Below are 18,964 nucleotides of genomic sequence, written 5' to 3'. Positions count from 1 at the left end.
CTATGGATCTATGAGACCGACCGATGACCGTCACCATCTCTTGTCACTCGGAACGAGCTGAGGCGTTCCAGGCAAGAGGAAGAGGCATGTCCCTGAATGCATTATATTACGGCGGGACAGCCTCCAGGTCAGTCACATGACATTGTTGATATAATGGTCTCGAGAAAAGGTAGAAGGATGGCATCATTCAAGGTGTAGACCGTGGTGACGGTCATCGGTTGGTCTCATAGATCCATAGTTATGGACATAACTTACGTTCTGAGTTCCAATTTCTTTATATGTTTTTTGGGAGACCAGTAAAAAGTGCATTGCAGTAGTCTAAGCTAGCAATAAAGGTATGGTTTTCTGCATCTTGTTGAGTTAAAAAGGGCCGCACTTAACTTTACTGATATGGGGCTTGAAGCTCAACTCTGTATCTAAGATGACACCTGGACATCTTATAGAGATATATCTCAACAGTTATATATGGATAACAGTTATTGGGTATTGATGCCAAGATAGAAATAACTGCTTCTTGTAAGTTTGAAAATTAATTTATAAATGAAAAAAATATAAACCAATTCAACCAAAACGTAGTATAATTTTGCCATTTGTAATTTATTTATTTAAAACAGAGACAGCACATATTAATGAACATTAAAATGTAAATATAAGATTGCCATCTATAGTCCCTTGGGCAAGTTGATGGTCCCTTAATAGTCTAAATAAGAAGGTGTTATTTTTCAGTTGGACAACCACATTTTTTTAAATATGGGACCAAAATGATCAACACTCCTACTTTAAATAATAATTGCTTTTGCAGAATTTTGAAATAGGCCATTTTTAGTTCAGTTCAGTAGCTGGCTTAAAGGACACGCGGAGCCAGGCTAGTTTCATGGTAGGTTGATGTTGCAAAATTCATGTATTTGTGCCCCCTTCTGGACTGATTAGGAGGCTGCAACAGCAGGTGTGCTAATGACATTAAAAGGCTAATAGTCATCGCTGACTTGTCAACATTCAGGACAGGCTCAGCGATCATCTAGAAATAGGTTAGCTTGCTGATTGACTTCAAGGTAGTTCAATTTGTTTGACATGCTATCTAGAGAATATAGTGGATTTTTATTCTTAAAGTGTGTAATCAGTTTCTGTGGAACCAGACAAGTTTAAAGAGCATGTTGTAGGCCCTGAGTGACCACCCCCTCTTATTTACAGGTTCATTAGTTGTAGGGCTGCACATATCTAAAATCTATCGTTATCGCGATATCAACACTTGCGATGGACATACCGCAAAGATTACTTAATTTTCGATAAATTCGATACATTTTCTGTGCCGTGCGCATTCCATACAGTCTATGGTGTATTCACATTCTGAATGTCAACATATTTTACCAAACTGATGCGGTCATGCAGCCCAAGAAGCCCGTCCCCTACCAGTTTAGGTGTGTGGTGTTTTGGGTGTTAAAGCGGGAGCTAAGTCGTGATGGCTGAAAATAGTGAGTCGAGCGAGGTAGGCTACACTTGGGTGAAGAGGAATTAGTGACTAAAAGGAAAAGCACGTCTGTTATATGGGAATATTTTGGTTTTATGAAGGATGCCGTGTTACAAACACAGCGCAAATGCGTCCTTCTCCACCGTGTTAAAATAAACAATTTCTTTCGTTATCGTTATATCAGAAGTTGTCTTTCACTGTCTGTAAGGCTTGTATTTCATGATTTGCATTTAGCAAAAGCCCCAGACAGCAGCACAGAGGTAATCAGGATTCGTTATTTGTAAAAGTTGTTTAACCTACTTCTGGACTGTGCGATTGCAGCCCAATTACTTTCACTTTCCGCTGCCCTCGTAGTCGGCATGCCGGTAGCCTAATAACGTGGGATGCGCAGCGTACTGTATGAGGTTACAGACTGAGATGATTGCCGCGATATAGCTTAAGTAGGCCTAGCTTCTTTGCTAGGCCCATCGAAGGCTGGCAATGTGGAATATTCCGCTGGTTGGTGCACAAGTGTTCAGATTGGCTGTCCACCCGTCTTTTATGAGGATTAGGAGCAGATCTTCCACACAACTTCGATAGCCTAGTCAGTAGGTCTCTTAGCTGTCCACTTTCATCAGGCCATATAGGCTACATGATATTTTATATTATTTAAAAATTATACATTTATTTCTGTAATTATACATTTACCCCCCCCCCCCCCCCCAACCCTACAGTGTATGTTTGCAGCAAGCAGAATGAAAAAAAAAACATTAAATATACTGCTCAAAAAAATTAAGGGAACACTTCAATCATACACTGAATCACTCTGTCACTGTTTGGTTCTGAGCACAAGTAAAACTTTTGAGGCGAGTGTTTTATTTTGCAAGAACTGTCAGACATTCTGTGAATGTAGTTTGAGAATGGAGAAAAGGGGGGAAGGTTTCAAAATATGTGTGGAAAACCTTTATTGAGCAGTATATTTAAATATCGCAAATTATATCGTTATCGCAGTACTCAATAATGGTATCGCATATCGCATGTTTTCCTAATATCGTGCAGCCCTAATTAGTTGTTGAAAATGCTTAAGCACAAAAACGCAATTAGACCACAATGACTATTTAGACTAGACCCTACTGTCTATTGATTGACATCTCATCAAGTGCTTCTATATCGTAAGATATATGGTAAAAAAAAGTGCTCACACAATCTTATTGCTGCAAAATTTCGAACCAGAGTGACCCTACCAGTGTATAATTACAATTTCCTCTAGCATAACTACTTAACATGTTGAGAATAATGTAAAGTTTTGAATTGTGAGATTATCTGTAGGCCTATTTGTAGAGGGAGAGCAGATAGCTAACAAACGTTCAGAAAAAGTCCTGTTGGCAAATTTGAGGAAAAGTCGGTAAAGGGGTTATATCACACAATTTGAAGGTGCTGAATTCAAATATTTTGTTTACCAAGCTCAATTTTGAGTTTCAAGCTTGCTAATTAGCATAATTAGCATAATTCACTTACTTTTTGGTTTTGCCATCAGATGTCATAGGAATTGCAAAAAGTAAGGCATTAATAAACTCTTTATGTATCATATATATTGTAGGACAGGACAGGAATTACCCCAATAACCCTCAAGTAGCAAATGAAAATAAGCTAAAATTAAAATATAAATTGAAATAATAGCTACAATTCAGTATGACGTTAAGAAACAAAATAGATTCCTTGATAATTAATTGATAGAATAGTAGGTGACTGCTCATTTTTCTGTAGAAAGTACTTTGTCACTATTATGAACAGTTGTCAGTCTTTACAGAGGATTTACACTGTATTTTTTTTTTACTGTAAAGGCGACTGTGCTTGCCTAGTTAAAACATCTCACTGGTGCTCTTTCCTATCATTCAAATTCTAACCATGCAGAAAAATGGAAGAGTGCATGTTTGAGGAGTGCTGAAGAGTGCTATGGAGATTGCATTATTTGCAAAAAATTTAGACAAGATATCCTTTATAGTGCAACAAAAATAAACATTCTCCAGTGCATCATTACTGCATATCATGCTGAAAGGGAAGTGGACCTAGGACAAATCCTCAGCTATGAACTGATTAATGTCTCTGCACTGTAGCTATTACAGATAGCAATGGTTATTTGTGAAGTGGAAATAAGTCTATCCTCACTCAAGTGCTGTCTAGCAATGTGGAATATCCAGTAGTGATCACTGCAAAAACTGCTCATTCAATAGATGCTCAAGATCTAGTTACATCTTTAGGACACCCATCTGACTGCAGCACATTTAAGAAGTATGCAGGAAAGTTTGTAAGAAACTTTTGTATTGTTATTTGGTATTTGTTATGTAGGAATGCACACAGATATTGCAACAGATAATGGTGTATCTGATTAAGACCTGAGTGGTTGAAACGTACTTATTAAATTACACTGGGAGCAAAGAAGACTATCTTCACTTTTTTCCCTTTGCAACTGTCATAGAAATTCCATAAACACAGGAAGGCCTAGGGTAGCCTACATCAGATGGCCTACAGATTAGGCTCTTCTGCATAGCATTAAGTGATTTGCATGCAGTTTGAACACTGACCTTGACCTTGCCTACTTTGGCTATTTAAAGGTAATTTATTGCCAAAACACCACACAATCTAAATGAGCTATAACAAACAATAAATGACTTAATCACACACAAACTACTATTTTACTAACTACAAAAATAATAATTGTGTAGGAAGTTTAAAACCCAGAATTGACCAAAGGTGCACCAAATTCAACACAAATGACTCAATACACTTGGAGGAGGCCTGTGTCCTTTCTTTTCCAGATATTTTAGGATTTGGATATTGTTTCAGTATCGAGTATCAAGATATTTATGGCAGGTATTGTATCGAAGTCATAATTTTGGTATTGTGACAACGCTATGCCAGAGCCACTGTTTTCTAGATGTCGAGGATCGGAGGCTCTACCACCAACAAGTGATGCTGCTCAATGGCATATTAGAAGAGCACATTATCAAGCTCTAGTATGGAGGCAAGCACATACCAAATCCAGTGTTACTAGAAGTAAAATGTTTTTCACTTGTCGGTTGTTGCTGACGGTAGATGCAGTTCTGCATTAGGCTTATTCCCACTGTCTAAGTTCATGTGTACTGTAGGATATATTCTGAGTTGAAGGTTATCTGTTCAACTTGTTATTGTGATGAAATGCATAAAACACCACAAGTGACTCACTATGTTAGCAATAAAAATATGGTTGTGTTTTGATTAGAATTTCCGAGTTTATTACATGTTAACTGTAATCATGTTTCCATTAAATATGTTAATAAACTATAGTATGGCTTCTTTAATGCTCAAACATGTATTTAGAGAACACTTTTATTTGGTTTTAGTGATTTACTTTTGAAATCAACCCAATTTAGGGAAAAATAAGCAAAAAAAAACATCACTATTTTATGTTAAAATGCTGATTATGCGGCTTAGAACTCAGAATTGAGCTTGGTAAACAAAATATTCAGAATCAGCACCCTCAAATTAGGTAAAAAGGGTGGTTTACCAACTTTCAGTAACAAAGAATGTCTGCACACATGCTCTCCGTTTATTTTCTTTTATTTGACTCATCAACAATTGTTTACCAACTTTTCCTCAAATTTGCCTTCAGAAGTTCTCTTCTGTGAAGCTGCTCTCTCTATTGGGATTAAATCAGCCTTCTGGACTGTTATCTCTATCCTATCTAAATTGTCTCATAGCTTAAGCCTACATAACAAACTCTGCTTAGCCTGCCTACTCTTGTAAACCATATGTCCTTATACAGGCTGTGTCTATAAAATGTAAAATTTATAAAACAAAATATGATGTCTTTGATCACTGTTTGTGTCTAATAGGCCTATTTTATAGGCCTTATCTCGTGAGCCCACAGACAATTTTATGGTGAATTATGCTACGTCACTTCCTACAAGAAGGCGGTCGCTTGTCTGACAGCTGAATCAACAATAACAAAAAAACCGCACGTACAGGTTCACAGCTAAGGTGAGCACAACACATTCCACAACAATTTACCCAACAGTATAACGGTACGTCTGAAAAAAATATGTACATCAGATATGTAGCGTTAACCACAGTCCGCAATCACTGTTTATTGTACGGCTATATAGTCTAAGCCAGAGAACATCATTCGTGCTTATTTTTGTACGATTTCTTTACCGTCTCAATCATCATCCGTTTGTGTATCCGTAGCCTGATAACATATAGCACATCCTTTGGGTAGCACAGTATTGTAATTTCCAAAATACTCGTCTTAAGTTATCTGGACAAACGTAGCATACACTAAGTTCGAGTCCTGTCAGTAGCCTGGCTAGTTTCGCATCGTTTTTTGCTGAAACGCAATGCTTCCCATACTTTCAATCTATGTAGGCTATTTTATTTGGACATTAGCTGATTCGATGGTAGGCTTGATATAACCTTATGTTGAAGTAATGTAGCCTACAGTCAGTGCATCTTTTGTCATATTTTATAGACTGCCAATCTAATCCTGTACACAACTGAATACATTACATCTAGTGTTTTCAATACTATAAAAGCCTAGTAGCCTACACAACCAGTTGTGTGTTGTCATTTGAAAATGTAAATTACGTCAACTGTTACTGTGAAAGGGAACATGCAATCCATGGACATTAATATTTCATAGAGTAGCCTACAGTAGGCTCACTTGTGCTCGAATTGCAGATTTCCACATGCAATTAAAAATCCTTATGCCAACATCTTGTTATGGTCTGTGTTAGGCTACATCATGAGAAATCATTTCAGACAACAAACAGGCCTACAATATTTTCTTGTGGGACACTTGGTGTGATCGGCTAACTTCTCAATTTCAGTTGCTATTGACTGTTTGACCTGACTGTCATGAAACAAAAGACTTTCATTCTGTTATGGTAACATATTAGGAGAAATTTGAACTCCCTTCTGTTTGTTCAGCGTCCGCCTGTTAGAGGTGACCTGCGTGTGCCACAGCCTCAGCTACCCTCCCAGCCCTCCACTGGAGAGACAGGCAGCTCAGAGGAAACAGAGGACTCACCTCTGCAGGTGGCCAGCCAGTGGAAGGTATTCATTCAAACCTTTTAATGTAGCTGATGTCTTGTACTAGACAACACTGAGGCTAGATTTCATAGTAGCATCTAGTGTAGTATAGCAGTAGGCCTAACACATTCAGGCTTGGGTCATTCTGATCTAAGTGAATTCACAGCTTATTTTAAATGTGCAGTATACTTTCCACATGTTCTATTAATTAATGTGTAATTACTGTTTCATAATTATGTATGATTTGCAGAACTCATCTGGATACATTTAATTACTTGTCAAGATCCTAGCTCATTTAGTGCACTTCATAATATGGTCTGACTGTTGATGGAATTGTGAATCTAACCTTCCAACTGCACAGCACTGATAAGCTGATAAGACACCTCCCACTTGCTATCTCTTTCTTGTTGAACTTGTGTAGGTGTCCTCCTTGCTCTAGGTCTATTTAAACAGCAGTACTATCACTTTACTAGGCCTCTGTACTCCCTGGTGCAACAACTGCTTTTTTTGCCTGATGTGTGTGTCTGGTGGTTCTCATGCAGCTAGTGTGGTGAGTATCCAGTGTTACCTCTCCTGTATATGGCTGTTTCCCCCCTCTGTGGGTCGGTCAGCTCCATAGGGCTCGTGGGACAGGACGATGGAGCAGCATGAGGAGGAGGGCCGCACCTTCATGCAGGTGATCAGTGAGAAGTACAGTCCAGAGAACTTCCCGTACCGCCGAGGACCCGGTGTGGGAGTGGTAGTGCCCATTGGCCCCCAAGGATCACCCATGAAGGGTAAGGCTGAGACGGTGCAGTCACCTATAATCTGTGCTCCTTTACAAGCATGACATATTTCAATCATTACAAGATATGTGCACTAACCACTAAAGATAGTTTGCATTGAAATAAATGATCTTGCTACTGATATTTAGTGTACTAAGGAAAAGCATTTCCGCGGGAGTAGACAGTAACTAAGTAAATTTACTTGATTACGGTACTTAAGCAAGGATTTTGTACTTAACTTGAGTATTAATATTTTTGAAAACGTTTGACTTTTACTCCATTACAATGAAAGATATACTGTACTTTTGACTCCACTACATTTGAAATGAACATGAAGTACTTGTTCATTTTAAGCAGTGATTCTTTAAATTGCATTAATGCGACAGACCATTGAATTTACTTCTTTCAATGGCTGTGGTAATGATGGTGACAGCAGATTCTTCATCAGAACATCCTCCATGATCATGGTGAAGTTGGAATGAAATTAGACACTCACCTGACATTCACTAAATAGCTAGATCTTTCATAATTAAACAGTAAATGAATGAGTTATCCAGTTTTGTATTATATATTATTATATTTTAGATTTGTGAACAGAGAATGAATAAAGATTGTGTATTATTGCATTGATTTTAACAGTTGCAAAGTCGATGTTGGATGTAAGGAAAGGAAAAATACTTGGGGTATTTTTAAAAAGAAAGTACTTCTGTAAAAAATGGAACTTTCACTTGTATTGGAGCAATATTTGACAAGGTCTATCTATTTGATTTAAGGAAAGGAATTGTGTTTTTTGTCCACCTATGCATTTCAGTGTGGTATTAAATAATGTGAATGATTTGACAAGTAGTGGAGAATACAGAATTATTTAGTATGTTGTGTTAGTTCATCATTAAAACAGTGAAGTGTGAAATGGCTTGAACACATCTGAGGATAGATGGAGGAATACATTTGTAGTGAATGCCAATGGTCATGGTCCAGACAGCACCATATCCTAGTTGCAGAGGGTGTCTACTACAGTATATCACCGTGAAGGCCACTAAATGTTGTGAGATGTCATCATGACTGAGTTATCGTCTGCACAGACCGGCTGAACCTCCCCAGTATACTGGTGCTGAATGGCTGTGGGATAAGTCGAGCTGGAGATCAGGGGGAGATTGCTGCCTTCTGTGCCCATGTGATGGAGCTCGATCTGTCCAACAACAAGCTCCGAGACTGGCATGAGGTAAGTCAGCAGACCACAGAAGTCAGACCACAGAACGTTTTTAGGAATTGTAAGATGGGATTTTAAAAAGTCCCCTATGTCTTTGCTGTGCATTTTATGAATTTCTTTTTGAGTATTTGCATTCTGCTCTCTTTAATTCACATTTCAGATCAGTAAGATTGTGTCCAACATCCCAAATCTGGACTTTCTCAACCTTAGCTCAAACCCATTGAATGAGGCTGTGCTGGAGCCCAGCTGTGCCGAGGCCTTTTCCCGTGTCCATCGTCTTGTCCTTAACAATACTCAAGTCTCCTGGAACACAGTGCACACCATCACCCGAGAGATCCCAGAGTAAGGCAATCGGCAATCAGTGCGCTCTCACTGATTGATTTTTCCCCATCCTAACAACAACGGAATATGAAGGGAAATCATTTTGCTGGCCCACTATGTTGGTATAGCAAGAAACATGATTCCTCTCCAGACAGACACTATTCTTAAACATTTGTTACAACCTGGTTTAAACCAAAGTTAAATGAAGTTACTATATTTGTACTCAAATTCTTTCTTTGCTGCCCCTTTTCCATTTACTTCAATCCTCGTTCCATAGTACCAACTTTTATGGTATGTATAAATTCACAAAGCTTTCTGTAGCAAAGAGAGAGAGAGAGAGCTATGACCCCACCCAGCCCTGAACCTGGGTCTGCGGGGTATGAAACCTGCAACTTGACTGCAACGCCAAAGAGCCAGGTTTGTTGATATGGCAGTCAGTGCGCATATTCAACCGCCGAGACGGCACTCCGTTACACTTTCACCACTACTCTTTGTGCCTTTGTTTCTTTTTTTCATGGTTTTTCACTCAAATTGTGTCATGAATCACAATTCAGTGTCACTCGGTTTATCCCTTCAATAGCGTGCTCCACAGTGCTGAAGTGTTTTTTTTTTTTTTTTTTTTGTGTGTGGGTGGGTGTGTGTGTGTGTGTGGGTGGGTGTGTGTGTGTGTATGTGGTGGTCAGGTTGGAGGAGCTGTTCCTGTGCCTTAATGAGTACACCACTGTGTCACCCTCCACTGTGTCCTGCACGACACTCCGCCTGCTGCACATTACCGACAACAACCTGCACGACTGGGACGAGGTGCGTAAGTTTGGGACCATTTTCCCCTCGCTGGACACTCTGGTCATGGCCAACAACAACCTCAGCGCGATTCAGGATGTTGGAGACACACTGCGACGACTCTTCCCAAACTTACGCAGCATCAATCTGCACAATGCAGGTACTTTCATTGCTAATGTAAATTAATTTTGCCTCACTCATCAATGCAATCAGTGGTCATTCAATCTACTCTATTTACTTTATTAATATTATGTATCATGGGTACTATTATTGTCATTATGAAGTTCTACGTCTAATATTTATTTTCTAGTACTGCAACGATACTCTGTGAGAACTTGTAATTTAGTTTTGAATACGTTTTCAATTTACTGTCACCTCAACTACATCTCTTTGTTAGTGTTTATATTGCCATGTATATCCTGTGGCTAAGCAGGACATCAGTTGTGTACTTACCCTAAATTGAACAACGTATCGTGCAAAACCATCAAGTGTGGACTGTAAAGGAGCATCAACATTGAAATCTACTGTATAACTACAGGAAAATATTTCAGTCATGGCCTGCCCCCTAGTGGACATAGCATTTAACCCTGCAGTAGACCTCTGAAGTTCACCTACAAAAAAGCTACCATCTTTGCCCATATATTATATCTTGCGATTTTTTCTTATGGGAAAATAATGCACCTGTTAAACTCTTGCGGGGGCAAAGAAATCTGAAATGCAGACGTTTTGCTCTACACTTTTGTCCTCTGCCTCCAAGTGAGTACTCTGATTTTCGATACATTAAGATGGCAAACTTTGATTTTTGCTAGCCCAGAGCTAACTTGCAATGCAACTTGCCAGGTGGGTAGGTAGCTTCAATTAACACCCGGATCTCCTTATATGGACAAAGATGGCCGCTTTGGGTACTTTTTGTAAGCGAACTTCAGAGGTCTATAGCCATGTGACCTCCCAGGCCCTGTATCCCCAGTGTCAAAAGTCAAAAGCGTTATTCATAATTAATGTAAGCATTTATGTGTTAGGTCTTCAGCAATGGGAAGATATTGAGAAGCTCACCTTTTTCCCAAAACTTGAAGAAGTAAGAATTCGAGGGATACCTTTACTACAGAACTATACAAATACTGAACGCCGAAGCCTCATGATAGCACAGTAAGTATTCATTACACTTTTCTTTGGGAAAATATGATTTGCCAAACAGTACTCCTTCCTCTTACTATTCTAAAGAAAATAAAACATATGTATCAGTGTTGAGAACATTTCATAGAAGTGGCCAAGTTCCCAAGAACATAAGTGAACAATACAACAGTTCACTGTGCAGAATCAAGTCTGAAGTCTGAGTTAGTTGTGCATTACTGCAAACGTGATAGTTACCGCCTCTGCAAATTATTTGTTTCTGCAACACTTTCAAAATACATGAATTATGTCAAATAAGCACGTCTCTCATTACATACAATCATGATGTCACAATAGTAGTGGTAACATCCTCACAGAGAAATATGCCAGAAAAAAACTCTGCTGCTGACTCTACATTGTGAAGATCCAGTGTTCCTTGCAGCAGATTCTGTCAAAGTAAAGCATGAACATTACAGTCAGGAGTGAACTGTATGACTGTGAGCTCAACACTGACGGCTGTGCATTTAACACAGCAAAAAGAAATAGGATTTGATTGACATGACATGACATCCCAGGAACCAGTCATTGTTTTAGCAGTTAATATCCATATGGCTAGTTTTGTCCTTTATGAAGAAGTAAATCCTGTCATCCTGTCCAAATGATCCTTTGGACGTTGGATACACTAAGCACTAAGGTGCTGCATAATTACTGCCATGTCAATTGCCGTGCAAGTACTCAGTGGCCAGTAATTACGCTCTAATGAATGTTTATACAGGTGAATGTGTATATGCGAATGTCATTTGCAGGTGATAATGAAAGGATGCATTTAGTGCTTTGATAAGCAATTTAAAAATAGATAGCAGCACTGGGAGACACTGACATGGCCGTTTTTTCAACCTCAGAAAAACTTGTCTGCAGACATAGCGAAAACATGTCACTGTATATTTGCTTTAAGGGCAATCAATCAGTCTCACTACCCTCAAGTTTATTATTTCAATATAACACATTTGAGTAGAACTGACCCAAGTTAAGATATGTGGTCTCAAAGTCATCCCTTTGAGAAGGAGACACTTTTCATTCTGATGGTGTGCTTCTGCTGCTTTAGCTTACCCTCAGTGACCAACCTCAACGGAAGTGTGGTGACTGACAGTGAGCGAGAGGACGCTGAGAGGTTCTTCATCCGTTATTATCTGAACCGCCCGGCAGGGGAGCAGCCGTACAGGTACGCCAGTCTCATAGACACAGCTATGGCCCAAGGGGAAAACTAGCTGGGTCAAGTGGGTTTCCATCACAATTGGAAAGCATTGATAAAAAGAGCGCAGAACAATACATCATGACAGTAATTTATATTTATTATATAATAATATTTCCTGAAATATTTCCTAAATATTTCCATATTTCCTGTTTCAATTTATGACGTGTACCTTTTTTACATTTACATGTACACCTGACTTGACATTTATAGTCAACAAGGAATTACTGTAATTTACCAGTGCTGGGCTAAAATAAAATAACTTTCAATTCTATTTAGCACATTTAAAGTGGAGCATTAGTTCTGAAACAAAAGGATCAAACTAGTACCCTTTGGATATTGCCTTTAAGTTGACGGTCAAAGACTCTATTTACTTCTGAAGGTACCACTGCTTGGTGACCAAGTATGGGAAGCTGGAGCCATTGGCCGAGATTGACCTGCGGCCCAAATTTCATGCCAAGGTAGAGGTTCACTGTGAGGAAAAAGTGGAGCAGGTGAGCATCCGGCTGGATCAGACGGTGGCCGAGCTGAAGAAACAGCTGAAGACAGTGGTCCGGCTCTCCACCAACAACATGCGACTCTACTACATAGACAAGGACCTGCACAGCCCCTTTGGACCAGAGGAGATGACATCATACAGCACACGTGCCCTCTACTCCTACAGCATCCGCGACGGCGATGAGATTCTGGTGGTGCCCAAGACCAAATAAGTGCTAAAGACCTGAGCACGGGAACAGCTGTGTAACGTTCCCAAGCCCTCCACCTCCCAACACCCCCACACACCTTAATCTAGTAAGACCTCTACCCACGTTATTCCCACAGACACCATCTAAGTCACATTTGATGTGGGCCACACTTTCAGGAAGAAAAAAAAACTGCCAACCCTTTGCTTGCTTCAGTTCTTGAATGTGCAGGCCTCTCTGTCAGCTGCTGTCAACTAGAGTCTGATAGCTGTATGTAGCCCTGCACTGAACTGCACTGACATGTGAGTGGACATCTATATTCACAACTTTCCTTTTTCTTCTTTGATCCTGTTTTTTTTTATTATTATTTTTTTTATCAAAGACATGTCGTCTATGGGCTAGAGCACATAGAGGGCATAGGGCCATCATCAAGGGCTCCCAGTGCATTTGGAAACAATCATTTAGATCTCAAACTGTTGGCTGTTTGACAGATGGCCTGAACCATAGACTGTGGCTGTCTTTGTTATGCTGTGTTTTTTGCGGATATTTAAAAAGGATCATTTTTTTCTCTTACTGAAGAGTTTCGTAAGGATGTTTTACCCTTAGCCTACGTATTAAATTTACCACATTTGGAGAGCCTTTATTAAGAATTTATTAGAGTAACATGGCGACCATTGTGAGGCTGCAATGGTGGAAAGTGGACCTGAACTATTTAGTCTGAGTTTAGCTTATTTGAGGTGGTTCATGCAAGTGTTAATGGATATTTGTGCTTAATTCAATCTCACAGCCAAATACGATTTATGGACATTATTAAACAGAATGTCTGTCAAATATTACTAATATTTTTGGTTTTCCAAGGGTACAAATATATTGAGTGCACCATTATTGACCACATGAATTTCAAATTCAACAGACTGTAACATTCTGCTTAGAGTATAAAGTGTGCATCTTTATTGTGGCTTGTGAGTTCTGGAATCACAGCCTTGTGGAGACAGTTATGGCTTAAAAAATATTCTTTTTTCTGTGTGAGACAGAACTGCACTGATCTCAGCTTTTTTCCACCAAAGATTCAGTTGCTGATCCTTGGCATGGTCATGATATTAATAATGTTGTTGCTTTGTATAACAGGCGCATCGATGCTTGCTTTTGTTTATTTTCATGACACTGGTCACAGAGGTCCTGCTACTTTAGCACACTGTTTGTTTTGTCATCTGTTTGTTTGTATTGCCGTTGTTTTGCATTGTTCAGGCAAAAGTGTGTATACCATTCGGAGACTGTTTGGTTATAATTAAGACTGGAATATATATGGTCCCACATATTAAAGGATATGGGAAATACATAATCCTAGTGTTATCGGCCAGTGCAAAGACTAGAGAGGTGAAATTTGTAGGTAAATTCTCTCAGGTTTGTGTCTGAAATACACTGCACATGCCAGCACAGGAAATAGTCAATTTGAAAATAACAACATGTATAGAAGTGAATTTCAGTATTCCAAATGCTGTTCAATCACGTCAACAGTTTAAAACGTGATTAATGTTGAATTGTGTTTCAGCAGTATGGGGTTTCCTGCATATCACATTGCATAACTGATGTAAAAAGACAAGTTGTGAAGATTTCATACATTATGTTTCATAATTTACAGGCCACTACATTTTTACATTATTAGGTTTATGATATATAACAACAAAGGTCAAGCTTTAGACACTCAATGTGTTAAGGTAATGTGTACATAACGGAAACACTATTTCTGAAATAACCAGTGGAGTATTATTGCATTTATCCTGCAGTTATTTAATGATGAGAAGGTTAGAGGACCTAAAAGTAACAAGGAATGAATTTCTGCCACTGTTTCACAGTGTATGAGGTGGTTTTGTGCTGGACCACACATTAATGGACGTGATATAAGGGACTTGGACAGAAGCATTAAAAAGCAATGTGCAGCTTTGTAATAAATGCTTGCTGAGCACTCCCTTAGATGAAGAAGTATTTGGGTACAGATGCATGGCATAGGGTAACATATTTTGCTTTTGTGTAGCAGAGGAACATTCTGATATACAGGGAAGACATTTACCCTTAAATTATATACTCCTTAGTAGATGTGTAGTAGGCTACTCTGTGGGCATTTGAGCCACGTGGTCTTAAATGGAAGCAGTGTTGTAGATGGCTTTGACTGGCTGTAGGTCAGGTCTGTCTGGATGCACTTATGGTAAAAAACAAAAGAATCATACAGTATTGACAATATAATATTCTTACAAACAGGAAGCATACCTAATAGTAGAGAAGACTTGTGCAATATCCTATGTTGGTTCCATAAGCCATGAAATGTGTGCTTTTTTCTTGATGTTGCATTATTGGTTATGGTTGGGTATCTTTTGGGACCAATTTGATGACTGCTGGCATGCTTGTTAGTGAACTTATATGTCTGGGTGGTTTTACAGTTTGCCATTTTGTGTAGTTTAATTCCTTTTGACTTATGTTAAGAAAACATTCATTATATTATTGGGCATTGTCATTGGTTGTTTGTAGTCTCAGGTTTATTTATGTATTTATATTGAATTAGTAAATCATGTTTTTTTTTTTTATTAGAATTTTCAATGTAGCCATTTTAAAACACATAAAACACAAAACACTGTCTAGAACTGGAGAGACACTATCTTACACCCACCATGCCCCTGAAAAACATATCTGAATAGCTAGAAGTAAATGATGACAGCTGATTATGACTTTGGAAAACAATATGATATTTGTTTCCCATCCTCACTGTGCATGTGGGCAGGGTGGTTGAGAGTTTCAAACAGTAAAATTGGTTAATCAAATTATGCAAACGGCCTAAAAAACCAACAGGACTCTTCAATGGAAAAGTTATCAGTGTGGATCTATACTCATTTCTGCCTTGATTAATCATGCTGTATGTAAAAGGTTTATGCTGAATATGTGTGACAAAAAATATAAGTATGTATGTAGGCTATTCTATTCATAATTCACAGAGCAGCTGACATGGCTTGAGTGTGTAGGCCTAATTTCTTCAACATTCATATCCTCTCTCACCTGTCAAGCAAAAATGTAAATAAAGAATAAGATTAAGAATGAATTTGTTGTATCTGTGTAACATACATGTTAATAATTGAACAGTTCTCACTCAGATGATTAGCCTACACAAATTAAAGTTGCAAATGGTCATGCCTGCTGGTTTCCAAATTCTAATTCATTAGGCTACAGTATAGTCAGGTAGAACCCCAGGATAGGTGTGACATAAGGTACTAATGCAATTTTTGTGCATAAATTGATAGTTTAGGGGGTGTATACTCAGAATCTGACGGGTGCCGCTCCGGCACCCTTGAGCATTTTTTTTAAATGACATAATTTGCCACGCCCCCTTTTTTTGACCATAAAAAATAACTAGATGCACATTACTGTATAAACCCATCATGTATGGTATCAAATGAAAGCTTTTCTCAAACAGAAATCAATGATGTCAATAAAAACATGCTAAAAATGATTTCAAGTCCCTCCAGAGAACATAATAACTGTAAAGCCTGGTAACGTCACACTGCTGAAATGGTAGGCTGAGCAACAACCACAAGAGACATATGAATTGTATCAATCCTCAACAATTAATCAAATAGACAAAGTTATAAGGGACAAAGTAGAACTTTCTCACAGATTCTGAAAGCAACTATATACAGAACATGTTGCCAAACTGGCCTTGTACACATCACAAACATCAAATGTCTCCTCCAAAAAACATTCATTCAATCAGATATTTCTCCCTCGCTGTCATCAGTATCCTCCACTGAAAGTGTAGCCATCTTCGCAATGGCAGTAGGTGGTGCATGGTAGTCCATCTGACTGACAGCTGCAAGAGGCCCTGGAGCATGCTGGCACTGCCTTGCATCTACAAGCAACAAGCTGTAGACCTGTTTTGGTGCAATGTCAGTGCTGCCATGAACAGGCACAGGAATTCCATCCTCTATTTTCACACTGGAGGTGTTTTTTTGTCAGCAGCTCTCCACAGAAGGACTTGCAGCCGTGCACGCTTGATGTGTTCCGCTGCATATTCTCTTGTTGGAGGAAGACTCTTTATTTTAGCAGGGTCTCTTTTCTTGGTGAATAGCAAGCATAGCTTTCAACAGTCTTTCCATAGTAGAGGCAAGAAAGGAAATCCATTCCTGCCTTCATGCTCATCAGCTTCTACAGTACATATGTACAATTCTTCAAGATTCCTCTTGAGCATCAAATTGATTGCTGAGGTTTTCCCTTTGCCATATGGATATGACACACTGTCACAACCAAACAATGCATGAACAGCCAACAAATCATAACATAATGAATGTATACTCCTAGTATGCTCACTGCTCTAGGGTGTGTGTGTGTGTGTGTGTTTGAATGGGTGTGCAGTACACTGTTTGTGTGGGTGTGTTGTACACTACCCCCGAATGGGTAAAATGCAGAGCACAAATTCCTTGTATCGGTGGGGTCAGCCCTATGTTCCCACATTTCTAGGGTTAGGGTTAGGCCTGAGGTGTGGGTTAGGGTTAGGGGACATAGGGCTGTAGGTACATAGGCATGCTCCCGTATACTGGTATATGTAAGTATACTTGGGCAGCCGTGGCCTACTGGTTAGGGCTTCGGGCTGCCGGTTCGATCCCCGACCAGGAGAAATGTGTGTGTGTCATTTGTCATTTGTTGTTGTATTTCCAAATGATTCGTGTCATTCCTTGCAATACTGGAAGAAAGAATTTTCTTGATTCTGTCCTCTCCTCCTGTAATCAACTTTGCAGTTTTCTCTGTAATTAAGGGGGCAAATTCAAGGACTATTATAGTTAATGTGCTGACTAACTGGCGAGTACCTCATAAATCAGACTAGTTTGTATCAATCCTGGATTGTGTTGTCTGTTTTTAAAGCATTAAAAAAAATGTTAGGATGAAAAATATTGTTGTCTGTAATTCTGGGGGGAAATCCAAGGACAGTTATAATTAATGTGCTAACTACCTGGGAAGTACCTCACAACATTGCTGTCTGAAATTCAGCGACTGATTCAAGGGAAATTAAAGCTAACGTGTTAGCTAACCCGCAAGTTGGTGAACTAGGGTACATCAGACTTGCTATAATTCATATTAAAATGAATTACTATTGAATGATTGTATTCCTGTATGTATTAAGCTACATGGCAGTTCCATAATTTGTTTAATTTAATACCAAACATGACACGATTTAGAGGTATAAGCTATTATGCAGCAAACTGGAAAACAAAGAAACCTAATTTGACCTTAAAGGTCACTTTGCAAAAGGTATTTTGTTCTCTGGAGTGACCTAAACTATTTTTTTCTACTTCATTATGGTCAAAGCTGATTTCTGTATGAAAAGAGCTTTAATTTGATACCATACATGATGGGTTTATATGTTAATGTCTATTTAGATGATTTTCTATGATCAAAAAAGGGGTGTGGCAGGTGATGCCATTTTAAAGAAAATGCTCAAGGGTGCCGGAGCGGCACCCGTCAGATTCTGAAAGGACACCCCCTTACCTATCAATTTATGCAAAAAAATTGCATTAGTACCTTATGTCACACTTATGCCCAAATTCCACAAAGTTCTACCTGACTAGTAGGTTACTGTGCTCAAATAAATATAGCCTATAATATGTATGCAGCCTATATTATGTAGCCTATATTATTTTTCATAATGTAAACACAGACACACTATAAAGCAGCCACTGGGCTCAAATGTAACACTCATAATAAAATGTGCAACATAATTTAGGTCTGACTGGTTATTTTATGAACACCAACGTTAGCCTGGTCCATTATGTTTTGTCAAACGATGAGCTACCACTAGATGACGTTAGTTTATAAGGACAGAAATCAGTAATTTGTAGGCGGTTGCACAGGGCGTTCTAATGGTCCAAAAATGGGCTGGAAAAGCCCATTATAATCACTTAACTGTATAGGCTACTGTAGTACACACATTGGTTGCTAGTGAAAGTGAAAAAAAAACATATGCAGGTAGAAGCTAGACCTAGTTCAGCCATTACGACAAAAGACTGCATTATGTTAATGTTACATACCGGTGATGGTTAGCTACAGTTTTAGTCAAAACCAAAACTACTTTATTCTTCTGGGTTTAACTAGTTTTTGACTGATGATTATACATTTCGCTTGCCAGCTGACTTACTACCAAAGATTCTAGAACAGAGCTCCGCTCTAGGATCTTTGCTTACTACCATAGACATATATCTATGGCTTACTACTATTTTATTTCATAAAATTGGGGTGTTTATTTTCGTCACCAAGGTGATTGTGTGGGAGGCGGCGATGATATTACGTCAG

The 18,964-nt window shown here is 38.8% G+C and overlaps 1 protein-coding gene across 5 annotated transcripts; it reads left to right on the top strand.

Annotated features, from left to right (window-relative positions):
* The first annotated feature begins 3,235 nt into the window (after positions 1-3,235).
* tbcela (tubulin folding cofactor E-like a) lies at positions 3,236-15,725 on the top strand. 5 transcript variants are annotated; one of them, XM_076282079.1, is made up of 9 exons: positions 3,236-5,467; positions 6,413-6,538; positions 7,126-7,290; positions 8,361-8,500; positions 8,649-8,830; positions 9,493-9,749; positions 10,609-10,735; positions 11,805-11,921; positions 12,334-15,725. In XM_076282079.1, exons 3-9 carry the CDS (start codon positions 7,152-7,154, stop codon positions 12,659-12,661), a joined length of 1,290 nt encoding a protein of 429 aa, XP_076138194.1. In that variant the 5' UTR covers positions 3,236-5,467; positions 6,413-6,538; positions 7,126-7,151; the 3' UTR covers positions 12,662-15,725. The 5 variants fall into 5 exon arrangements, with proteins under 5 accessions (XP_076138194.1, XP_076138193.1, XP_076138189.1 ...); XM_076282078.1 differs by having other exon boundaries at positions 7,057-7,290; XM_076282074.1 differs by having other exon boundaries at positions 6,413-7,290.
* Positions 15,726-18,964: the final 3,239 nt, after the last annotated feature.

Source organism: Alosa pseudoharengus, unplaced genomic scaffold (assembly GCF_046254945.1).
Source record: "Alosa pseudoharengus isolate Yale_2024_CS ecotype anadromous, Long Island Sound unplaced genomic scaffold, YU_APseudo_1.1 YU_APseudo_1.1_scf_13, whole genome shotgun sequence".
NCBI lineage: Eukaryota > Metazoa > Chordata > Actinopteri > Clupeiformes > Clupeidae > Alosa > Alosa pseudoharengus.
This window is presented reverse-complemented; position numbering and strand designations above follow the sequence as displayed.